The sequence below is a fragment of the Larimichthys crocea genome, chromosome XIV (assembly GCF_000972845.2).
Source record: "Larimichthys crocea isolate SSNF chromosome XIV, L_crocea_2.0, whole genome shotgun sequence".
Taxonomy (NCBI): Eukaryota; Metazoa; Chordata; class Actinopteri; family Sciaenidae; genus Larimichthys; species Larimichthys crocea.
Window position 1 is genome coordinate 7,886,268 of NC_040024.1, and position 24,372 is coordinate 7,910,639.

Consider the following 24,372-nt stretch of genomic DNA (forward strand, 5'->3'; position numbering starts at 1 on the left):
TGTGACAATGTGGAAATTGCAGAGTAATATTTTTTAGTGATCAGTCAAATGTGCTTTCATGCACAAATGTCTAGTTGACCAATCAGATCACTTGGTCGGAAGAACTGGTTGCATAATCCTTTTTTAAATTATCTCTATAATAAGTCTATATATGCGTTTTATTATATTATATATATATTATTATAATAAGTGTTTGTTTGTGTTTTTAAGGGGGTTGTCCACTAGGAGAAGTATGTTGATGCGCCTTTTGTGGTCCATCTTTTGAATGGTGCAGCTTTCTTTCTCATGCTGTGACATTTCGGCCGCACCCCTCGTCTTTCCTGTACGTCTTGTTGAACGTTGAACCTTGTCTTCAGTGCAGAGAGCGCCCCTGTCCGACCCGAGCCTGACGCAGGTCCGTCTCTCACCTGTTCAGGCCTGCGCTGCCTCATTTTGACATGATGGAGTACCCCGTTTTCTTCGAGTGTCCCGGCTTGAATGAAGAGCAAAAGAAGAGGATAGAAAAATATTTCCACATTCAGCGCAAATCAGGAGGAGGAGACTGCGGCTCACTCACAGAAACACACGATAAAGTTTACAGGATTGCATTCAAAGACCGAGACGGTAAGAGAAGTGACTTTTAAACGTGCATTTGTTTACTTGTGTCCTTGTTTTTAACTTTTTTTTTTAATATTTCGTTTAGAAGTGAAAGTGAAAGTGTGTCTGCACAGGGTTACCCCGGTTCATCTTAATGTTGTCTTTTATGAAAAATCTGATGACAGCTGATGTTATTGCTTCTCAAACTGTGTTTCAACTGTGTATTAAACTAATCTGTACATTTAACATGCATAACATCTTAGTTTCACTTTCACATTGAGTTCAATGCACTGACGCAGTATTAGATATTTGTGTCATATTATCCTAACATAAGCTAAGTAGGTTTGTAATTAAGCTATATTAATTGTGTGCTTTAATGTTATTATTGCTTTCACGTGTTATTATCGGCATGGCAGTGATGCGGTTGGCCACATATTGCCCCAAAATGTGATTATCTTTGGATTATATATTTTATTCAAGTCGGTTATTGCTGTATAATCGTGATGTTGCATTCAAGGGTGTGCTTTAAAGTTATTATCAGCACAACAGTGCCAATAAAGACATTAAACTGTGGGGCAGGCCCCATTGGTGAGGCATAGCGCCACTGTTGTTGCAGTGGCGGCTGGTGAAAAATGTTCTAGGTGGAGCCTGTGCCATATTCAGTCAGTTTCAGAAACCATCCCACAATTTAACACAGACTGCAGGATACCAGTGCTGCTGAAATAATGAGTAATTATTTAATGCCAATATTTAAAAAAAAATACATGTATGATGTATGATATCATGGTCAGGTTGATCTGGGTCCAGCACATTGTACACACTTTATTTTAGTTTAATAAATGCAGAGTTTGGAGGATGGAGTGGTGACAAAACTGAAAAGTAATCTGAAAAGACAAAAGACAAAACCCCTCATATATATGCAATGTCCCCATTTATGTCTCAGCTCAGCAAAGAGTCCTGCAGAGATCTGAACATGTGGTGGAGCTTGCAGGTAGTCCTCTGGTGCTGACCGTGCGAGACAGCCCAGAACCTACAAGCAAATCAATTAGTCCAAAGGTGGACTTGACTTCATCACAGGTCAGTTTTCCAAAATCAGAACCAGCTGAAATCTTTCAACTCTCATTTTGATTATTAAAAAAATTTAAATTGATGTAATGGATATTTTTTCTAACTACAGGGACAGCAGTCCACTCTTGCTTCAAGCCCACTGACTAGTGGTGAAGACTATGAACTACAACTTGATCCTTACCTCCTTCGTTACTTCAAGGAATGTCCCAAGGCTGAGGAAGAACTAGAGAAAGGACTCACCTCTTTGGCCTGCTCTGCCAAGATTAACCAAGAGGAGGGGAGGATTTTAGTCAGGAGTTTAGCTCAAACTGGTGCTGTCGATGAAGTTAGAAATTGGAAAGCCGAGGTAGACAAACTTTTTGAAGGCTACCAGTGCCACTATGAGGTGGATCCTCACAAAGTTAAAGCTGTGCTTCAGTCCTGCAGCTCTTCTCAGACCGCAGATGAGGTGAAGGTGTACAGCGAGGTTGGCATGGCTGTTGTTGTTGGGAAATGTTCTCAGGTGACGGCCAGGGTGATGGATATAATGGGCTTGCATGAGAGTATGAAACGAGGGTCACGTTTAAGTCAGAAGCAAACCAGAACTCGTAGACTAGGCGAAGCCAAGCTCCGTCTTCTCTGGGAAGAGATTGAGCACAGTTTGGGACGAGATTTTCCAGGAGTGAAGGTCACGCAGAGAGATGCAGGTCAGTTAGCTTTGGAAGGTCCTGTGGAGGACATTCTAAAGGCTGGAGATTGGATCTCGCATAAGGAGAATTTGGTATTTGAAAGGAAAGTATCGGACATGAGCCCACATTTTCTGGCCTTCCTAAGGAAGGCTTACGGAGATCCAGCAGTGCTGAGTAACTTTTTAGCCGTTGGTGAAAAGGTGGAGGTAGAGTTACGAGACACAGAGTTACGTTTCTTCAGCCTCTCTGCTGATAAATTGGATGACGCAGAAAAAAAAATGAAACAAAAATTCAAGGAGGTCAAGATTGATGTTCCTAACTGCTTTGTTGTGCCACAGGAGCTTCAAGAAAAGCTCAAGTTCAAGACAAATGAGATGAACCAAGGGCAGTATAGGGCTCAGGTTGTGTTTGGCTCAGACAGCGTGGTGTGCTTGCTGGGCCACACCAAAGAAGTTGAAGAACTGAGTGAAGCTGTCACACAGTTTATTTTGGATCAGTCATGCGTAGAAGGCAAAGTCAATCTTCCTTTCCCAGAGTTAGTACAACTCTTACCAGAACTTATGCAGCTACATAAGTTTGACTGTTCAGGGGTTACCTTCCATCCTTTAACATCTTCCTCTGGCCCCATGGTGTTGCTACAAGGTCCATCTAGTGATGTGACTGCAGTCAGGAACAGGCTGGGTCCATTTCTGGACTCTCTTGTTAAGGACAGAATCACCATTGACCAGCCCGGGGCGGTAAGGTACTTCGTAAGTCCCTCTGGAAGAGAGAACATTTTACGTGTTGCTCAGTCTCAAAGGTGTCTCATATGGCTTCAAGAACAACCTCATGCTACTAGTCAGAATTTGGCATCTGGTGAAAGATTGGGCGGAGGAGTGATAACAGTTGCTAACTACAGCCTTCGTGGTGGGCTCCAGGTGTTTGTGTCTCAGGGTGACATTACCAAACAAGATGCAGATGCCCTGGTCAATGCTGCCAATGAGGATCTGATGCATGGTGGAGGTGTTGCTGCTGCACTGAGTAAAGCAGGTGGTCCTGACGTACAGAAGGAGAGCAATGCTATAGTAAGGCAAACTGGAAAAGTCCCTGTAGGTGAAGTGGTAGTGACCTCAGGGGGAAACTTAAACTGTAAGAAACTGCTGCATGCTGTTGGGCCTGTAGGTGGAAAATCAGGCGGTAAAGAAAGAATGTTACTGGAAAAAACTGTCCGGTCTGCTCTGGATTTAGCAGAAAACATGGAGCTCAAATCCATTGCCATTCCTTGTATCAGCTCAGGTGTGTTTGGTGTTCCTGTCACTGTATGTTCTGAGGCTATTGTAACTGCTGTTAAGGAGTTTGCCAGTCAGGGAGGGCGAAGTCTGAGCAGAATCATCCTGATTGATAACAGAGGAGAGGTGGTACGGGCCATGCAGGAAGCATGTGATCGGCTTCTCCAAGGGATCGCTACAGGAAACTTTCCAACTGATTTGGGCTTCCAGGCAGAGGCTCCTGCCCAAGACACTGAAAGAGGAGCCTCTGCTGGGGCTCCTAGAGATGGTGTCCATGTAGAGATCATTCAGGGAACTCTTGAGACCCAGCAGGTAAGAAACTTTGCTGCAAAGTTAAAGCGGCATAATTTAAATTTTTCTACTTGATACTAGAAGTTTTACAGGCTATAGTTTGCAGGTACCAGAGTCTATTTGCATACAGAGCAGTTGCACAACAGAGTCTACTTTCAGGATAAACATGGTTATTAGGAGCATTTCAGTGTGAACTTGGATGAAGTTAGACTGTTGTGTTCTCCCAAGGTGGACGGCCTGGCATCTCCTATGGTTGGCCATGATCCTCTTTCTACCCGTGTTGGAAACGCTTTGTCCAGTGTGGTTGGACCTCAGCTGACTGCAAAGTTTCATCACGAAGCAGGAGGAGCAACCCTACCTGGTGACATCGTCCTGGTGGACGGTTTACCTACGTTACAGTCTAATGGAGTGTTCTTCCTCAACCTCGTTCCCTGGGATAACAACCAACAGGGAACTGCAGTCCAGGTGAAATGTTTTTCTGTGTTTTTCATACTCTCTTAAAAAGTAAGAGGTGTAGTAACCATGGTAATCCTTGAATTTTCCAGGTTCTGAGACAGGGTATCAAAAAAATGCTGGCTTCCTGTGCTATCAGAGGCTTTAGATCAGTTGCCCTACCTGTGCTTGGGACCGGTTCTGTCCTCCGTTTTCCTCACAGCGTGGTATCGAAGGTTATACTAGAGGAGGTCCGTGCATTTGAACAGAACCGAGCTGGCAGATCTTTTCTGGTCCGTATTGTCGTCCACCCCAATGACAAAGACTCTAGCAAGGTAAAGAAAATACAGTAGCATCTAACAAAAAAAGAAGTATCTCAAAGTGTGTGTCCAGGTTCATTGTTCGTAGGATATGCTCTTTGTAACCTATTATTGATTTTGATTTTACCAAGAACTGTTGTAATTAATTTTATTTTTCTAAAATACGAATCAGACCAGTATGTAATGTAATGCTATGTTGAAACAATTAGTGTTGGAGTTATTATGTTATTATGGAATTCAATCTTTCATTTTGTTACTACAGGCTTTCCAGTCCGCCCAGGGAACTTTGCATCTCAGAGGATTCACAAACGATGCTAACCCAGACCAAGGTTAGTGTGAACAGTGGAAGAAACACTCCTACAAAGAAGTAAACCCAGAAGCTGGAAAACCTTTTTGCTGTATTGTCAGATGAGTATTCTCATTGGATTGAATTGATTAGTCAATAAATATAAAATACATCCATGGCAGAAATATAACTTTGGAAGTCAGAATAATTAGTTGTAGTTATTTTGTCATACGAAAGATTTACGTGTGTAAAACCAAAACATGAAGCTAAATCAAGCTAATCATTTTGGGTTAATTTCCTTTGATTGTGTCATCATTTGATTCAGTGTACATATAAAACTATTAACCATAATTATACTTTCTCTTTTATTTCCATAACTTTAGCTTCATTTTACCGCCATGTCTCGTTAACTAACGATGAGGTCACAGCCATGCTGGGTGAAGTCAAGCTTCAGCTGGTCTTTGATAACATCATTAATGAGACCACTGATGCTATCATCAACACAACTGACTTCTCAAGCAACCCATCTGGTATGACTGATGAATTATATAAAGCTTCTGGTTGACTTGAATATATACATACTGCACCAGGTTAGATCTTACAGTAACTGTGCTTTCACAAACTTTACAGGTGTGTCCAAAGCTATTTTGACTGCAGCTGGGGCTACTGTGCAAGCAGAGTTAGCACAAGGTAAGCCTTAAGAGTGGAGTGAAAAATACTACAAATACTTTTAGGAGCTTCCTGGTTTGTGTTTATTACTATCATGGATGGAAATATGTATTAATTCAGATTTCAGTCTTAACAATTATCTAGTAATTTGGTTGCAGTCCAACAATTTAAACATCTGTGAAACGACCAAAATAAACATTGAATGCCAGAGAAAATACAGCCCTATGCCCTTTTAACGTTATGACTTCAATAAATAAAATATTTCACTCTGGCTCTTTGTGTTATGTATGTATGTATCAACAGATTGTTTTCTTTTTACGTTTTTTTTTTATCAGTGGGAACTCCAGCAGACCACATGTGCACCACAGGACCGGGGCTGCTTGGCTGCAGGGAAATCATTCACGCCAGTTTCATGCGTGATCCTCAGGTGATACGGAAAAAATGCAAACAGATACTGAAGCAGTGTGAGAGCAAAGGCTATCGCTCAGCGGCCTTTCCAGCTATCAATACTGGTTTGTACTGTGTGTGTTTATGTGTACTTGTGCATGGTCAACGCTAATAATAATAGATAGATAATAGGTAATAGATCTATATATCTACATTAAGATATAGATTATGCTGCCTTTTTTGTAATAGGCCATTATCATAGGATATAACCTGTTAAGAATATAAAATTTTTACACATTACGAATAATGGTACTTGAAGGCAGCATAGTGAATAAGAACAAAAGGCCACAATAGTCACTGCAGAAATATAGATGGCAACATTTGTGGCATATCAACGTGGATTCACAACCACTGTCATTCATATCCCCGCAGGTGCAGCTGGTATGGACTCGGTCAAAGCTTGTAAAGCCATGCTGGACGGCATGACCTCAGCTATTACGGACTTGAAACCAAAGTCCCTCTTACTCATCCGCATTGTTATTCTGCAACAACCGGTCTTCCAGGCATTCAGGTCAGATATATATCTTAACTCATGCTGCAACGAATAATAGATCGCATTGTTTGACAAAGTCAGAATAGGTTATTTTAAGCTTCCTGTTCTGTAACATCTTTTGGCAGATCGGAGCTGGAGAACCGCTTTGGACTAACAGCCAGTCGCCACCTCAGCCTGAGAGGTTTGGTTTTATTTATAAGGCTTGAAGATTAAATTTACGCTGATGATTGAAAATGTTCTCATCATCTTTTTGCTCTTTTTTTTTTAGAAAGAGCTAAACAGATTCTTAAGAAGTGTCAAGACAAGTGTTCAAGGACCTCCACAACTTCAGCACCTCGCCGCAATACCTTCATCTCCTTAAAGCCACTGCCAGCTGTGATAAGTGTGATTGGCTGTAGTCGTGACACCAACGCAACCATCAAGAGAGATTTGGAGGGGATACTCCAGAAGCAGCTAGTAGAGAGGGAGGTGGATGTGCTTAGTTTTTCTAGGCTTGATGCCATGGAGCTGGATGCAGTGCAGGCGAAAGTCAAACTCTTAGAGATAAGCATGGAGTACAGAGGACGTCAAAGTTCTGTTGGTACAAACGACAGCAGAGCAGGAAACACAGCTAGAGGTCAGTCAGGGTCAGGAGGAGATGTGTATGTGCTCAATGGCCTAAAAGAGGATGTTTTGAGTGTCACTGAGCTTGTAAGCAAAGCAGTCCAAAAAGCACTTTGTGAAGATATTCAAGATAAAGAAGAAGCAATGTTGGCTCTCAATGTGCAGTGGTCAATTCAGGATGTAAATAAAGACTGGCATGAGCTGACCCTGCATGACAACTTTTTGCTGGAGGGGGCTCACATAAACAACCAAGTGTCTGTAGACATTACAGCACCAGACTGCACGGCGGTCAAAGTAAATCTGAGGACACAAGACGCCACAAATTGGCTCACAGGCGTCACGTACAAAGTAAAAAGGCACGAGTCTGAAATAGGTATGTCTCATTTACTAGTTTCCACTTCCACTTTACTTTTTTTACTTTATTTCATAACATACATTTTTCTGACATCTACTTTGGCCTTAGATTTGCCAAAACAATGGGAACCTATGCACGAAGAATTCTTCAAAAAGGTCGAGCTGCAACCCAAAACACCGGAGTACGAGCTGGTCGCCCAGGGTTTCCTCAAAACAGCTAAGTACAACATTCGCAAAGTGAGTTCCACATAGTTTATTTTAATTTCTAACCCTTATAAAAAACACACACTGCAGAGTAAGTCATTGATTTATTGTTTTCTGATCTCAGATCGAGCGTGTGCAAAACCTCTTCCTGTGGCAAGCCTATGCCGTGTGTAAGCAGCGTATATATGCCAAGAATGGCCCGGCAGAGGTCGGGGAGATGACCCTCTACCATGGCACATCAGCAGAGTCATGCAACTGTATTGAAAAGGATAGATTTGACAGAAGCTACGCAGGAACACATGGTAAGAAATGTTGTCACGTGTTATATTTAATCCCCTGAAAATTCAGCTTCTGCAGCTAGGTTTGCTTAGTATGCCATAGGAGCACCTCTAACGCTTACTTAGAAATCTTATATCTTGTTTATTTACAAAAACCTAGGTGGGGTTATGGAGGGTTATGTGGTTGACTGTCTCTTGGCAATGCCAAGCTAAGCTAAACGGGTGTGTAGTTTCACGAAACTGGTGTTGATCTCCTTAAGAAAACAAATAAGCACAATGTCTTTATTTTTATTTCTATCCCAGCTGCTGCTTTCGGGAAGGGAGTTTACTTCGCAGTCAATGCAGCATATTCGGCCAGTAGATTCTCCCCAGCAGACGCATCAGGCCTGAAGCGGGTCTATGTTGCTTGTGTCCTGACCGGCCGTTACACGGTCGGTCAAAGTCACTTTAAAGCTCCCCCTCCTCGAGGCTCAGACCCCACTGACTGCTTCGACAGTGTGGTAGACAACCAGCAGACGCCCTCCATGTTCGTGGTCTTCCACGATGACCAGGCCTACCCAAAATACCTCATCACCTTCAGCTAAGGAAAAATTTAATTTCTTGTACTACTTAAAATCAAGAAGGGGCTTCGACACCCTTGTAAAGGTTTGGTTATCTCTAGTGGGGTTTGGGACCTGTGCCTTAAATTTCTCCTTTCACTTGATGTTCCTTTCTCATCAACATTTTATTGTGTAACAAAAACAGATATCTTCTCAAATGAACAAACACAGCACTGAAACTGAACTGTGTTATAGCATTCACAGCGATTCTGTACCACAGACATACTCCTTGAAACCTTTTTTTTCTGACTCACCTCAGCCTTGTGACATAAAACCTGAAATTATATTGCAAAATGTTATGTTATGTTATGTAGGAGCCACTCGTGTGTTTAGTTCTGGGTTTATAGGCGAAGGGATCACATGATTCGTACGATACAGGACTGATTGATTTTAATCTTTGATGTCATTCACCAAGGCCATGACATATTTTTGGTTATTTATGCACTTAACTTGGTGGAAATGGTTACAGATTCTTTATGATATAAAGTATTACATATACAGCGGACAACATAACTGAATCATTCATGATTTATTAAATTTGGGAAGTGCAGTTGTCATGCTACTCTTCCCTAAGTGAACTTATTGCCATAGAAATCTTCTTTAAATGAGTTTTATTAGAAAAACATGAAGAATTTCTTTTAATATGTGAACATTTTGCAACAAAGGTAATTCAAAGTGAAGAAGTCTTTTATTCGATTGGTCCAAGAAATTAGTGAAGCAGAAGATGGAGTGTCTGTGTTTTCGGGAAAGTGCCATTAATTTACATAATAACAATTTACATAAGAGTCATGAATGTTAACAGAGCAAACAATGATGTAATAAAATGATGATTTGTAAATGAAAATTTCTGTGCTACATTTTGATTTCAGGGTGGTAATCACGACTGATGAATCTTTTTACATTCTTTTATTTAAAATTATGCATATAAAGATCAACACAAAACATTACACTAAAAGCAAAACACAACACAACAACCCAGGAACAATTAGTGTCTCAGCAAACCTACAATCCCAAATCAAGACAAACTATACTGATGGACATCCCACCAAACTAATCCCAGAATACGGGGGAGAAAGTACTTTCCGCAGGAGACCTCCACAAAACAACAAAAACAACAACAAAAATAAGACACAATACCGAAATAGCTTCTTACGACCAGACGTTACCAAATTATCTGTCTGGCCATCCAAAATGGGAAATGACAGGGGCCCACAAATTGTACATGACGTTTTGCAGTTATCTTTTCCATCAAATACACATTCTTTAGTCTCTCTCGCCACTGTTGAAGGGTGGGAGGTAGAGGTCTGAGCCAACACAGGGTTATCATTTTCCTCGCCACTAGTAGGAGAATCTGTAATAGTTGGGCCTTAGTCCTCCCCTGGATTCAAACCTAGTATATAATGTAATGGGTTCAGTGGTAATGTAATTTTCAGAAAGCTCAGAATTTCTGCTTGGATCCCTTGCCAAAATGGAGTCAACATCGGGCAATCCCAAAAGATATGAGTGTCTCGACTGATGAATCTTACACAATATACCCATTTTCAAGATAACATATCTACTGATATGACAAAATGATTAAAGTGTTAAAATATACAGGTTTTATTATTGTTTCCAATGTACTCCAACAATAATCAGGTCATGTAAAAAGTATAAATGACTGACAACATGAAGCGCTAACAGAAAGTCACGTTATACTTTGTAATCTTTGGATCATCATTCAAAGTTTGATTTGTGTGAAATCACGTCGTCACACTCTACATAGTGAAAAGCAAAAATCCACTGAACGAGGAGTATTTATTTACATTATCACTGATCCTCATATTGTGCCACAGACGAACGTTGACATGGTCTCCAACTTCCAGCTGCAAGACGGCGCTGTTGGATTGAGAGGAGGGGTGACTTGAAGGATAATCATACCACGACACTATCCGATTTGCATTTCTGTACAAAGTGCCACCACAGCCCTTAGTACTTGCTCCCCAGCAGAAGGATGTGAAGGTGAAATAATAAACTCCTTTTACTGGTGCTGTAAAATAACCTGCATCAACCAACAAAAAAGAATCAGTTATGAGACAGTACAGTACTTTCAATACAAAGGGCCAGCTAGCAAATTAAAAAAAGCTTACACTGACCTGTCTCTGGGCTGTAATGTCCTCCAATGTTGGAGTACACATGTCTGTACACCAGAGGGTAAAAAACATTTACAGGACCAATGGTGCCATCTACTGGTAATGCAGCAGAAAATGCAACCCGAGGCGACCCTAACAGATGTAAACATGAATAATATTCTGAATTCTAAACTCAAGGCAACAAATTCTGAGTTTCAGCCAACAGTTAAGACAACCTTGAATAAACATTCAGCTCACAATAGCTGGTTTGCACATTAAACTATGACTCTAGCATTGCTATAGTGTATTTTATTACCTTCCACTGTACTTAGTTTAGTCACCGTGCTGTTGAGCGCTGACAGCTTCCTCTCACTGTCCTCCAGTTTTTTGTTCGTTTCTTCCAGGGCTTTCACGGTAGCTGCAAGCCTTTCTTGCAGAGCCCCCAGATCCTTTAGCACTGTATAGATGGGTGGTTCACAGCTTGAGTGGGTTGGTGAGTCTGTTGTTTCCAGCCCTTGGTTAAGATTCTGGATAGCATCGTTCTCTACCAGTTTGTCTTCATGTGTCGACTCAGTGATCTGGGTCTGATTGCCCTCAATGCGAGTCGGGCATACAGATAGACCAGCCAGCAAACAGACAGCCATCATCACTGAGAAGCTCTCCATTCTTCAGCAGAATCTCTTACCATATATTTGTGGAATTTATTAAAAAGACTGTTGACTGACAGTGAGAAGACATGTACAGTATTTATAAGAAAGTCCAGGTTAATCATTGCTTGTGGTTCAAGGTTATGTGACTCAAATAAAAGCTATAAACCTCATATCCTCATTGCTTCTTGACAATATAAACAATACTTTATATCCTCATTGCTTCTTGACAATATAAACAATACTTTATATCCTCATTGCTTCTTGACAATGAGGATATAAAATATTGTTTTGCTCAAAACAATATTTTATATTCTCATTGCTTCTTGACAATGAGGATATAAAGTATTGTTTTGCTCAAAACAAGTCAAGGTCCACGGTGTGTTTGTTTGGGTGATTCTACCTTCATGGTTTTTTATGTGCACATGAGTATTTGGAGTGTGGAGAGACGGTGATCTTTATTTCTGCCTTGACGAACAAAGTGCATGCCAAAGGTCTGCTGACATTCTCTCCAAAAGAAAATGTTAATTAATACATGTTTCCGTCCACTACCTTTATGCAAATAGAGCTTGAGCACATAGAGATATTTTGTATTTGTTTGTTTGTTGTTGTTTTATTCTTATATTACAAAGTACAAATATTCTAAACTTTTATCTGTTAAAGTAGTTGTTTGTTCGGGATTTGTTATTTAACCACTATTCAAGGTAAAATTTGAAATAGGTCCATACTGGGAAAATATTTAACTACATATTTATTGGCCCTTCAACAAGGTTTACTTTAAAGATCGTCAGGTCTTCCTTGATAAACAAAATGAAGAGCATGCCAAGACTTAGTTGAAACTGAATCTCTCTGACCCAGTGGCTATGAATAGCTGCTTGTTTATAAAGTTTAGTTGAAGAAAGTCGAGTCTGAGAGAGGCACAGAGACGGATTTGTGAAGGCAGAGAAAAATAAATATAAGATAGACCGGTAAATTCCTAGAAGACAGAGAGTGTTTTGGATTATATCAGTTATTATAAATATCATTGACAGACCACTGTAGGTAGTACTCCGAAGAGACATTGACATGGAGTTTACTAGGCATTACTTGCCATCGGAATGGGAAGAGCGATGGAGGAGAGAGAAGGAAAGGCGTAAAAGAGCGATTGAAGATGGCGGAGAAGAAGGGATAGAACAGGACGAACGCGAACTGAGGAGGATCGTGGCTTACAATGACTCCAGGATGGGGCTGATTAGTGGAAGGGGTAAGAAAAAGGAGTCAGGGGTCAGGATGAGTGGTACTAGTCAGGAGGGAATTGGGGAGCATATGAGTGAGGAAGCATTTATGGATGAAGGACTTGTGCACACATACCGCAGTGAAACCTATCCTAAAGAGGTGTTCATGACCCTGAAGGAATTCTGGGATTCATCTCTTCTCACAGACCTGACGCTGACCACTGATGATGAGTATAGCGTTCATGTACACTCCCCTATTCTAGCTGCTGTCAGCTCCTTCATCCGTGAGAGACTGAGTGATGAAAGTGGAGGACAATCAGACAACAATAAGGATGTAGAAGTCCAAAGGAGGTCAGTGTCTTTGGGTCCTGAGGTGGATCACATTGGGCTACAGGCGGTTGTGGAGTTTGCTTACACTGGAGCTGTATTGTCTTTAAACAAAGACAGCATGGCCTTAATTAAGACTGCAGCTGAAGCGCTGGGGGTCCCAAGAATACTGGATCTCTGCAACAAAGAGAAGATGAAGAAAACTGGAAAGACCCCTTACCTAGAACAGATAAAGATTACTCTTCAGTCCATTAAACATCTGTGGGAAGACAGAGTGGGGTGTGATGTCATTCTTGATGTGGATGGGGCTTCCTTCCATGGTTAGTAGAAATCCTATTATTCTTAATAAATGCACTATTCAGGTACCTTGTTGACAAAGTTTGAACTCTTCTTTTGTCTGTCACCAGTCCACAGAGTTATCCTGGCGGCAAGCAGTGACTACTTCCGTGGAATGTTCACCAGTGGGATGAAGGAATCCCATCAGACCCGTGTCACCCTTCCCTTCTTGTCAGCTTCTGAGCTAGAGGCTCTGATTAGCTGCTCCTACAGTGGGACCCTTCCACTTAGCTGGGGCTGCATCTTCGAAATTACCTGCATGGCCCTTCAGCTTCAGTTCCAGCCTGCGCTGTCGCTTTGCCTTGACTTCATGAGACAGGAAATCAATCCAAGCTCATGCCTGGATGTAGCATCTTTTGCTGAGGCCTACGGGATGTCAGAGCTCCTTGAGGAAGCCAATGATTTTGTACTGATGAACTTCTGGGAGGTGTCAACCACGGCAAAGTTTCAAGACCTGCCAGCAGAGAAGCTTCTAGACATCCTCTGCAGTGATGGTCTGTGCGTGCCCTCAGAGTTGGCAGTTTTTCGAGCTGTATCATCATGGGTTGAGGCTGATCCCGAGGAGAGGTTGGGCCAGGCAGGCCTGTTGATGACTGGAGTCCGCTTCCCCCTCATGACCTTTCGTGAGTTCAGGGAGGTTAGGGCCATTAACCTTCGCATGGAGTGCTTTGGAAACAAGGAGGTGGAACTCTATGGCTCAGCATTCAAGGAATTTGCCTTCAGTCTTCCAAAAACTCAGGATCAGTGCCGGGTCCGGCGTCCCAAAGATGTTCTGGTTGTGGTTGGGGGAGACCAGATGAACCCAAATCCGGGTCTGCGCATAGCAAGCAGGGAACTGTGGTTTGCAAACTCCCTACGCAGTGGTACAGGGTTGATGAAGGAGATAGAGTGGAGGAAGTTGGGTGAGGTGCCAGACAAGCCAACGTTCAGGCATGGAATAGCAGTAATGGGGGGAAGATTGTATGTGGTTGGAGGATGCTACTTCTACACCAGCAATGATGTGATGAAATGTGCATACAGGTAAAAAAAAGAAGACAATAACACCATATTATCACACAGATACACAACTTGATTTCACCTTTGCATGCATGCCAGTTATGACCCTGTGCAGAACAGCTGGAAGACGCTGGCTGACATGCAGGAGTTCAGAAGTAACTTCTCAGTGGTGGTAAACGAGGAGCGTCTTTTTGCCATTGGTGGAGATAAGGAGATTAACACCAACGTAGACAGTGTCGAGATGTACAACCCAGACACTGACTCCTGGAGGTAAGATTATATTTTTATTATTATATTATATATTATATTAATACTATATTTAAACTAGACTTTAGACTAAAGCTTTGAGGAAAAGTAAACTAATGTGAAATTGGTATTCTGTGTGTAATACAAGTTCCAAGCCAGTAGGTGGCAGTCACGAGGTTAAGGTCGTGGCTTCCTCTGTTATGTAATATAACATTCCTTGCTGCAGCTGTGGGTGTCTCTGAGTGGAGTGACAAACAGTGACAAAGTCGGCTGATTCAGGATAAGAAGATCCACCGGTTGCAGATTTGTCACATCACATCAGATCACACAGACTGATCTGCCTCGTGGTTGTATTTGTCATGGAAAGACCAAAATCTGAAGCCTTCCATTTACCACCTGCTAGTCAGCTTGTTTGTGTGTTAAACATTCACAGGGGGGGTTAAAATGACCTGTCCTCGATGGAGGTTTTGTTATTTTCTGCTGGCTAGCATTTAGTTTCACTTTTTGCAACATGCTTGTATATTTAATTTGATTTAGATACCTCTTTTTCTTAGCTTCGTCCAACCCCTGGACCAGGCTCTCAGCGGCCACGCTGTCACTGTCATAGATGGAGGAATCTTTATCTCTGGTGGTTTCAACTGTAAGTATGAGTGTCTGGTTTCCACATTCCTGTACCACCCACGCAGAGGAACCACCTACCTGGCAGACATGGCCCATGACCGAGCCCAGCACTGCATGGAGCCCCTGCGAGGCCGTCTTTATGTCGCCGGTGGTGTGTGTAACCTGAGGAAGTTTTACACTGACCAACAAGCCTGTGAAGTGTACGATCCCGTGGCGGACTCCTGGACTGCTTTTGCGTCACTACCTGTGCCCCACGTGGGAGCAGCCTCATCCGTCCTGGAGGGGAAGATCTATGTACTAGGAGGATACTGCCAGGAAGATTACAGTGAGTCCGGACTGGTCCACCGGTTCAATCCCAGCACACAGAGATGGGAGAATATGGGCAAACTGCCGGGGGCTGTTACTGACATGCGGGCCTGTCTGCTCCGATTGCCTGAACACTTAAGACTTTAATAACGGAAATGATAATTTTTAGAAACATTTGTGGTGCTTCCTGAAATTTAACATACTATGAGCAAATGTAGTTGCGCTAAAAGTCTGTTTCATTGTCAGAGATGTGATATAATTTATGGAAATTGTCTCTATAATTGAAATATGCTAAAGAATAGAATCAAATATACAATCCAAAATACTAACTAGCAATCAAATTAATTTGCACATCATAATATGATGACATAAATCTCAGCATGTCCTTTTAACATCCACCTTATTGCAGGGACAATATTCAATGTTAACTTGTGTATCACTCAGAATTATTATTACTGAGTGCTTATTCAAAAAATACTACATGACATCATTTTAAAACGGTTTTATTTAGTTTGATTCCTTTTGATGTTTTATTCTTTCAAGTTCTGAGAAACATGCCACAAAAGGCTCCCCTTCTTAAACATAAATGAATCATCCCACAATAAATCATAGCTCTTGAATCATCATATAATGAGCAATAATGCATAAAAACTTAAATAAACTTCATTGTAGTGTAACTCACATGGCAAACACAGCCTTTCTTCTTAATCCGAGTTATGGATAGTACCCACGAGTGGAAGTATTACAATAGAGCATTAAAGAGTTACGATAAAAGTTTAAAGTGCTAAACAATATTTATTTCTGTGATCCAATAAGGGTTCAAAGCATTCTCAGGATCTATCTTGTATCATTTACTTTCATTAGCATTACTAAGCAACTGCTGCTGCCCTATAAATTGCCCATCAGGGATAATAAAGATACCTCGACCTTGACCTTGAAACAAAGACAAAAAGCATGCATCCCTAAAGTGGAAAGACGAGGAACCCACTGAAGACACTTGAATATACTTTTCCACCCGTCCACAGGATGATGTTGACGGTTTCTCCAACATTTAGCTCAAGAATGACTGTGCTGCTGGTGGTGTCGGTACGATCCGGTCCCTTGAATTCAAAAGTGCTCACTTGTAAGTGCCCGTTCTTTAACAGGATGGCTCCGGAGGTACGGCAGGAGTAGCCAAAGGTCATGTAGGAAAAGTGGTAAACACCTTTCTTTGGAGCAGTGAAGATGCCTGCAAAAGAAGAAAATGCAATGCCTTGTTAGCACGTTAAGACTAATTTGTTGTTACACAGCGATGGTAGAACATGGGCAAACTGTCAAGGGCGACATTAGCACCTGTTTGGTTATAATTGGTTGATTGTACACCTGACTATAATCCTACAATATCCCTGACTTTGTGCAAGCGTACCTGTGTAAGAATTGATGCTGGTTTGAAGGGAAAGGTTAGTAACACCAAATATTGTTTTGATTTCGATTTTTCTTATGTTCGCTCACATTGAATTTTGTAAATTCATTAAAAAAAAACAGTTATTATAAGTTTTAGGATAAGTTTTATTATAAGTGATAGGAGTTATTCATATTTCCGACCACCAGAAGGCAGCAACGACTGGTGTTCCCTACCTGTACTGTCTTGACTAAACAGAGGAAGACGCTATGCCATGCTGGATGTACATAACAGTTTTTTTCAAAACATACCTGTTTGATGGTTGTAAGCTCCGCCAACGTTTGTGAAGACTTGGTCAAAGATCAGATTTTTCTTGTCACTGGTGCCAGGTCCAGTGAACGCACCAGAAGATTGTTTTAAACTTGCAGAAAATGCCACCTTAGTACTTGCTAAAGAAAGGAAAGCAAACATAGTTACACTCAGTTTAGAGTTATGACTATAGAAATATGTAATATGTAGAGTCTAGACAGCCTTTGTCTGACCTTACCTCTGGCCGCAATGATGTCGACCTCTCGTGTGAGGTTTTTCTCAGTGGACGCCAGCCTGTCTTTTATTTCTAGGAACAGAAAGAGGTCACCATTGTTAGGAAAAAAAAGAAAAGCAGCCTAAAAAGCCATTAAGTGACGGATTAGACTCGATCAGTAATTACAAAGGGGTATTTAATAACATTTACATGTACCTGCAGTGTCCTTCTTCAGAGTGGTAATGGAAGTCTTCTGCTGGGCCACCGTAGCATTTTGTGCTTTCAGCTGCTGGTCAACATTTCTGAAGTGACCGCCAGTTTCTTCTTTAAATTGATCAACTGCAGCTTTTTGTTTTTTCAGTTCTGAGCTGAAACCTTGTAAAAATAACATATTTCATTTCAGACATTTTCATAAGCAATTCATAAAAACTTGAAAAACATTTAATATGCATTGTTGCATGTATATATCAGTAACTTAAAATGAACATTTCATTTTTAGATTTTTAAATTACCTTTACTGTTTTTTTGTATTTCCGTCACTTTAGCTTCAAGGTCTGTCGTTGTGGCATTCAGTCGGCCTTCGACTCTGACTCCAAGCCTGTGGGCCGTCGTGTTCAGGTGGGAAAGTTCAGCCTTATATTGATCCAGGAGTCTCTGTGTGTTATTTAACTCAGCTTCAGTATCACTCTCCAGATTTGCAAGTTTGACCTCTCTTTCCCTCAACCGCTTCTCAGTTGCATCGAGTTTCTTTTCAATCTCACTGAAGTTTCCTCCGACTCTTTCCTTGTAGTTGACCAGATCTTCAACGTCTCTCTTCAGGCTGGCGATTCCAGCTTTGTTTTCCTCCAGCAGTGCCTTTGTTTTTCTGTTTTCGGCCTCGGTTTGATTCTTTATCTTTTCAAGCTCCCTGGTTGCACTTGCAAGGTTAATCGCGAAGTCGTCGAGCTCACCTTCGATACGATCAATTCTGTCTTCCAGTATTGCTTGTTTGTTATCGAGGTCTTTCTGCTTCTCCTTAAGATATACTGTGTTCTTGTAATTTGAACAAAAGGTTGGTGTTTGTCTGCTTGGCTCCCGTTCACACGTTCTTTCTTGGAAATTGGAAGATGCGACTCCGAATAAAGCAAGAAGGAAAAGAACCTTGGTGACCATTTTCAAAGCTATAATACTGCAGGTTATTTACCTGACAGCCGTCTGCAGCCTTAGAGTTCCTGTGCAAGAACTGGCTAGACAGCTCCTTTTATCTTTGTCTTCATCGGGACAGCCCATTCGTCATGGTGGGTGTATGTAGCAAGAGTTTTCATTTTATTTGCGTCATTTACGGAAAGTCCCAAACAAAACTAGAAAACAATAGAAATTAAATCTCCTGTCCTCTGTAGTGTACTCCTTCAGGCATGTAAAAACTTTTTTGTCCCTGCCCTGCAAGTGTCATGGTTCTTCAACGCATCCTCAGTCGGTACCTCAAAGTTCTACTGTCAAAGGAACCACTGTCTCTGAAATCTCTGGTTTACACACATTATATTTACATATATTTGTCATCAATGTCTAAATGTTAAAGGAAAGTTCCCAGCCCTGAACTCAACCTTTTGATGTGTACATTGAATCCTTGAAGCAAATTTGCTGTGTCATGCCTTGATTATTCACTTGTCGACTCATGGGCTTCTTTTGCTGTCAGGTTTCACACCCTGAAATTGTGTTTACTGTGTGGACATTTGTGAAGGAAATGTGAAACATTTCTCATTTATTGTCTTTGATTTGATTCGATGTGCCTGTATTCCATTTCCATTTTTTCTTAACGATCTCAATTAATTCTCTGAATTTTGTCAAGGTGTATTTTATGCACACATTCGGCCTCTGCAATGTGTAGCTTCATTTTTTTATAGATGGTTATCACTGGGAGAAGCCCTTAAACCAGGAAACCAGAAAACCAGGAAATCTCATGGCATGTTCACAAATCATATTATTCCATGATTCAAAACAATCAGTCAAAGTACAATGGACTGAGCAAATAATGTCTTGTTCATTGTTTAGCTAAAAAGGACAGTGCACAGTACCCATGCATGACTTCAAGCTTGTCGATCATTCACAGCAGCAAAGAAGCATACGACAGTGAATTATAAACATTAAAATGGCAGCACATAATACAGAATACAATAAAACAACACTAGTATTTTCACATCAACTGTGAAGAGTACTGAATTGTGTGGTGTATTTTGTGTATTGCAGTATCAGAAGAAGAATTCATTAAAATTCATATTTCATGGACATCGTAATAATGTGATACTGTAAGGTCAAAGTCATCTTATTATAGAGTTTGTTGGAAAAACGCCTGGTCTGCATAGTCATCACGGAAATGTTGCACTGCCATTGTTATCGCTGCGGCTTTTTTGAATAACAAAAGTTCACATGCCATTCTTTGTGTCTCGTGTCAGCAGTCTGAAGAATGAGGAACAGAAGAAAAACTCTTGTGCCATGTTGGGGCGAGGATGTATTTTAGAAAATTGTTTTAGCACACAACATGATGACTGACAGGATATGACAGTCACCTGAACCTGCCCGATCACATTATGTGAGCTCAGATGATGCAGTTAACTGTGAAACAGTCCACAACACGCTATACTAAAATATAGACTTGGAAATCAAAGAAATAAGCACAGATCCATGACAAACTGTCAGTAATGAGGGCTGAGAACGTTAGTCACTGTGAATTTCACATTAACAGGTTCACAGTGAACTCTATGACCCCCTATTGTGGAGAAATTGCTGAAGTCAAAGGTCAATGGTGAGGTGAGAGAAGAAAGTGTTCAGGAGCCTCTGATGTCTTATGCTGTATTATTTATTGACACTTGACCAAGGAGAATTAGAGACACTCTCAAAGTTCATCAGAAGTGCCTGAGTCGGTCTCACATTCTGTCCAACTCATCCTGGTGGATCGGCTTTAAACCCCAAGATAACACCACAAATACTACACGCCCAGAATTAGTCACAGAGAATGTCTTTACCCATGGAGGTGTTATTGTCAATATATTTTAGTCTGAAGACACAGATGTCTGTTTACGCAGATTGGACCGTCAACAACAAGCTATCTATTATGTCTATGAAGGCAGCAACAGGTCTCTGTGACCCTGGACACCACAGTGTTGAGATAGACTGGCACCTACTGTTCCCAACCAAAGCCAAACAGCTAATACAGCCGAGGACCTCAAGGCCCTACGTGACCTTGTGTAACCTAAGGATAGAAAATTCCATAACAACCCCCACATCTGTTCTTGCATTATGTAACTTTGGCGAGACATATGTAATGCTTTCCAGCATCAAGTCACACACAGTCAACTTTATTTCTCTGTGATTTACAGAGTTTCCTGCTGTTAAACTGCTGTGAACTGCAGCTGCTGTTAGCTAATGTTAGCTCAGATTTGTTTGTTTCACAGCCTGGACTGTGAGCTCAGAGCACCGGGGGAGTGTTGGTGTTTGCACCACAGGCAGTTTGGACCACCAGGAAGAGGTCCGGGGTGTAGGCGAACAACTGACAGGGAGCTGAGCTGGTGTCGTGCCAGAACCGGAGCTAGGTGGGCAGCTGTGCATTCTGATGTTGTATTATTGGTGCTTGAATGTATAAGTCACATTTTACAGCTGTAGATGTCCGTGTCTGCATAGTCATCACGGAAATGTTGCACTGCCATTGTTATCGCTGCGGCTTTTTTGAAAAACAAATGGTCACATTACATTCTTTGTGTTGCGTGTCAGCAGCCTAAAGAATGAGGAACAGAAGAAAAACTCTTGTGCCATGTTGGAACGAGGATGTAGTTTAGAAAACTGCGCAATTTTATTGCAGTTCTTTAGTAAAGGTACTCAGTTACATTCCACAGGTGTCAGTTCAGCTGTAGGTGAGAGACAACAATCGTTTGCTACCTTGAAAAGAAGACAGGCGGGTAATGTGATCTCAGATGGAAACTAGGAAAGGTTATCACTGCATTGTCACTCTTTAAAGGCAACTTCTTGATCAGACTGGGCAAAAAAAGGTTATACTCTAGGAAGTGTTTGTTTTTTTTAAGAATATTTGAGGTGCTAGTCGAGGTGAAGGCACAGTGGGCGGTAACAGTATGCACCTGTTAGCTCTCTGGATGAGTTCACAATGATTAGTGATTGCATTCACCTGTTAATTGGCACCTGTGCACACTGATAAAGATCGGACCAGAACCACAAATCCAGTCCCAACCAGACTTAAGGCCTCCACCCAGGACATGCAAGACAAACACAGTATGAGGAAACTCTGTTGGTAAATCGGTGGAAATTGACATCCTGGTAGAGCTTGCTGTGTCTAAGCAAAGGTGAGGGTAGTCTGAAGCTTGAGGGAGGACCTCAAGGTGCTTTGGCAGCTTTAGTGCCCACATTTCGTGAGACAGAAGTAGACTTTGGTGCATTTGAGTGCGTAGCCTCTGCTCTGTAGTGGCCCCATTGATGTCTGGCCACTGCTGTTACAGTGTGAGATTCATGGGAAAGCCCAAGAAGTTGTCTCTGCGCTCCCCTTAGAGGAGAGTTTGAGATATGACTCTGTGAAAACTGCAATTTTGCGAGCGTACGAGTTAGTCCCGGAGGCGTATCGCCAAAAATTCAGAAATCATCAAAAGGCACCCGAATCAAATGTGGAGAAACAAAAATTCTGTTTATCACGCTGACAAGTGAATCATGCCATGATGGGGATCTCACCCTTATTTTTAGCCTTGATATTTATCACAAGAACTCCTCGTACACTGTTTGCTACCTAACTCTCTGCAGGCACTTGTAGCAAGTCGTGACTGCCAGATAGAAAAGTTGCAAACTGTAGTAACGAAATACAATTTAGTTAAAGGCGGTTCAATACATTTGAATAAGTTTTTTTTTGCGTCACAGATTTGATCCTATCTTTTAGTTTGCTTCTGTGTGCACACAAACATCAAATAATACTTCCTGCTTCCTGCTAATAAGTCAGATCAAGGCACATTGTTTGCAGCGATGCCATAAAGACTGTATCATACATTTATGTTCAGAATCTTATTAAGCAGCTCCAATGTAAAACAACAGTTGTGTGAAATGGGATCCTCGAGGGCCTGAACACTGATTACTCACTTGAAGTGAAGAGAGCAGGTATAGAGGCCACTGAGGTGAAAACACCTTCCACAATCTGTGAGGAAAATATCCAAGAGACCACACGTTGTCTTGCCTCTCTGAATGATTAAAAAACAATGCATTGCATTGTGCTTTCACACTGAGGAGAAACACTTACTCAGAACAATAGTGACATTGTGGCTCTCTTCCAAACCGTATAAATGATTTTTTCTTTTATCTCCTTAAAAATTCTCAAAATTCCTAATGCATGTCTTTCATTTTCAAATCAACTTTAATGAAAAAATAAATCTGTGCACCAATAAAGTCTCTTTTCCTTTCTCCTGTGGCTGAATTCCACTTTCTGCACCCTCTGCAATGACGTTCGCCAGCACACGAGGGAACTGCTTCACCCTGTGTCCATAGATGGTTACTGCAGTAAAAGGTACGCAAATATTTAATCTATTTTTTCTTATGTAATTATGCTCCTGGTTGTTCTTTTGGCTGGGTTTGTAACACTAATGTTTCTAAAGCCTGAACTTCTGCAATCCCTTATAAAGAGCACAACAGAGCCACTATACCATCCTGAGACCAAACCATAATAGTATGAAAGGCTCCTTGGCCCTGTGCCACAAAGAACAAAGGCACAGAAGTCAACGTGCAGTGAAGGAATGTCAAATGCAAACACAATACCAGGCCTGCTGTTTGGAAATGACAAGAACTCAGTTCCCTGAGGGCCCTGCCCTGCTTACCCTTACAGATCTAGATTTATGTCAAGGTGTTCAGTTTTTATCATTTTTGTAGACGTTTGCCCTCGAAATGTTTCATTGGATCCACTGAGTAACATATCCCTCACACTTCAGCATTGGACATGTAACCCCACATAAAGAGGAAAGAGGAAAACCATCTTTATGATCATTTTTCAAAATACAGTAGATTCTACATTAAACGGCTGCCCACAAAATTAGTTCCTGTGCAAGAAATGGACATGAGGCTGTGATTTCTTTATGATTATCATAGGGAGATCCTTCTAAACCAGGACATATCATAGCATGTTCACATCATTAAGGGATCTGCTGAACAAACTGTCTCATTAGACATAGACCCTAAAGTTAGTTTTCCTAAGGACACCAGTGGTTTAGACAACAATGGAATTACAAACATTGAAGTGGCAGCACAAAAATCAAACACTACTTCCTAATCTGGAAAAAGTCGCTGTGGTCTCTGGAAGTGGCAATATAAAAAAAGATGATAATGTTTCATGTTTCTAGTTCTATTAAGTTTCTTATATAAACTGCGTGAAACAAGTTAAAAGTCATCAGTGCTTTGAGTTATAAGAACATTACAAACACATACATGTCTTTGGCTTTAGCAACACTGCCCTCTGCTGCTCTGCATGTGTTGCACACTGAAATCTGCCTCTTTCTATCCTTCGTCTTCATCTTCGTCTTCTCCCGCTTATCCCTTGCCGGGTCGTGGGGGCAGCAGGGGGACCCCAAGGAGTTCCCAGGCCAGCCGAGAGACATAGTCCCTCCAGCGTGTCCTGGGTCTTCCCCGGGGCCGCCTTACGGAGGGACGTGCCCGGAACACCTCACCAGGGAGGCGTCCAGGAGGCAACCTCACGAGATGCCCGAGCCACCTCAACTGGTTCCTCTCGATGAGGAGGAGCAGCGGTTCTACTCTGAGCTCCACACGGATGGCCGAGCTTCTCACCCTATCTCTAAAGGGGGAGCCCAGCCACCCAGCGAAGGAAGCTCATTTCGGCCACTTGTATTTGTGATCTCATTCTTTCGGTCACTACCCAAAGCTCGTGACCATAGGTGACGGTAGGAACGTAGATCGACTGGTAAATCACCACGATGGACAGACCGGTGCAGAGTCTGCATCACTGCAGAAGCTGCACCAATCCACCGGTCAATCTCCCGCTCCATCCTTCCTTCCATCCTCGTGAACAAGACCCCGAGATACTCTTTCTATCCATCACTTGCTTTTTTTGTTTGTTTGTTTCTTTTGCTTCCCAAAGCCA

General features: G+C 41.7%; 4 protein-coding genes across 5 annotated transcripts; 2 read left to right on the forward strand and 2 right to left on the reverse strand.

Moving 5' to 3' along the window:
- Positions 1 to 302: 302 nt before the first annotated feature.
- LOC104925759 (poly [ADP-ribose] polymerase 14-like) lies at positions 303 to 9,400 on the forward strand. 2 transcript variants are annotated; one of them, XM_019266646.2, is made up of 15 exons: positions 303 to 603; positions 1,520 to 1,653; positions 1,754 to 3,892; positions 4,100 to 4,336; positions 4,417 to 4,638; positions 4,886 to 4,952; positions 5,293 to 5,439; positions 5,540 to 5,599; positions 5,914 to 6,090; positions 6,404 to 6,536; positions 6,644 to 6,699; positions 6,787 to 7,494; positions 7,585 to 7,712; positions 7,804 to 7,981; positions 8,261 to 9,400. In XM_019266646.2, exons 1-15 carry the CDS (start codon positions 438 to 440, stop codon positions 8,539 to 8,541), a joined length of 4,833 nt encoding a protein of 1,610 aa, XP_019122191.2. In that variant the 5' UTR covers positions 303 to 437; the 3' UTR covers positions 8,542 to 9,400. The 2 variants fall into 2 exon arrangements, with proteins under 2 accessions (XP_019122191.2, XP_010737763.3); XM_010739461.3 differs by having other exon boundaries at positions 304 to 603; positions 6,398 to 6,536.
- Positions 9,401 to 10,083: 683 nt separating this feature from the next.
- On the reverse strand, positions 10,084 to 11,389 carry LOC109138866 (complement C1q-like protein 2). Its single transcript, XM_019260467.2, has 3 exons — positions 10,981 to 11,389; positions 10,689 to 10,817; positions 10,084 to 10,594 (listed from the first exon to the last, which is right to left on the reverse strand). The coding sequence occupies exons 1-3, from the start codon at positions 11,327 to 11,329 to the stop codon at positions 10,311 to 10,313; spliced, it is 762 nt and encodes a 253-aa protein (XP_019116012.2). The 5' UTR covers positions 11,330 to 11,389; the 3' UTR covers positions 10,084 to 10,310.
- Positions 11,390 to 12,223: 834 nt separating this feature from the next.
- On the forward strand, positions 12,224 to 15,770 carry si:ch211-63p21.8 (kelch-like protein 33). Its single transcript, XM_019260451.2, has 4 exons — positions 12,224 to 13,172; positions 13,260 to 14,208; positions 14,284 to 14,454; positions 14,985 to 15,770. Exons 1-4 carry the CDS (start codon positions 12,377 to 12,379, stop codon positions 15,502 to 15,504), a joined length of 2,436 nt encoding a protein of 811 aa, XP_019115996.2. The 5' UTR covers positions 12,224 to 12,376; the 3' UTR covers positions 15,505 to 15,770.
- Positions 15,771 to 15,844: 74 nt separating this feature from the next.
- On the reverse strand, positions 15,845 to 19,470 carry LOC109138857 (uncharacterized). Its single transcript, XM_019260452.2, has 5 exons — positions 17,774 to 19,470; positions 17,478 to 17,636; positions 17,286 to 17,354; positions 17,050 to 17,187; positions 15,845 to 16,585 (listed from the first exon to the last, which is right to left on the reverse strand). Exons 1-5 carry the CDS (start codon positions 18,411 to 18,413, stop codon positions 16,320 to 16,322), a joined length of 1,272 nt encoding a protein of 423 aa, XP_019115997.2. The 5' UTR covers positions 18,414 to 19,470; the 3' UTR covers positions 15,845 to 16,319.
- Between the last annotated feature and the right edge of the window lie 4,902 nt (positions 19,471 to 24,372).

Coding starts and splice junctions, on each gene's coding strand:
- LOC104925759 (XM_010739461.3), top strand. CDS start 438: ATGATGGAGTACCCCGTTTTCTTCGAGTGTCCCGGCTTGAATGAAGAG. Junction 5,600..5,913: donor GCAAGCAGAGTTAGCACAAG/GTAAGCCTTAAG, acceptor TTTTTTTATCAG/TGGGAACTCCAGCAGACCAC. Junction 7,713..7,803: donor CTAAGTACAACATTCGCAAA/GTGAGTTCCACA, acceptor TTCTGATCTCAG/ATCGAGCGTGTGCAAAACCT.
- LOC109138857 (XM_019260452.2), bottom strand. CDS start 18,413: ATGGTCACCAAGGTTCTTTTCCTTCTTGCTTTATTCGGAGTCGCATCT. Junction 17,637..17,773: donor AATACAAAAAAACAGTAAAG/GTAATTTAAAAA, acceptor TATTTTTACAAG/GTTTCAGCTCAGAACTGAAA. Junction 17,355..17,477: donor TCTGAAGAAGGACACTGCAG/GTACATGTAAAT, acceptor TTCTGTTCCTAG/AAATAAAAGACAGGCTGGCG.
- LOC109138866 (XM_019260467.2), bottom strand. CDS start 11,329: ATGGAGAGCTTCTCAGTGATGATGGCTGTCTGTTTGCTGGCTGGTCTA. Junction 10,818..10,980: donor TAAACTAAGTACAGTGGAAG/GTAATAAAATAC, acceptor TACATCTGTTAG/GGTCGCCTCGGGTTGCATTT. Junction 10,595..10,688: donor ACATTACAGCCCAGAGACAG/GTCAGTGTAAGC, acceptor TGGTTGATGCAG/GTTATTTTACAGCACCAGTA.
- si:ch211-63p21.8 (XM_019260451.2), top strand. CDS start 12,377: ATGGAGTTTACTAGGCATTACTTGCCATCGGAATGGGAAGAGCGATGG. Junction 13,173..13,259: donor GGATGGGGCTTCCTTCCATG/GTTAGTAGAAAT, acceptor GTCTGTCACCAG/TCCACAGAGTTATCCTGGCG. Junction 14,209..14,283: donor GTGATGAAATGTGCATACAG/GTAAAAAAAAGA, acceptor CATGCATGCCAG/TTATGACCCTGTGCAGAACA.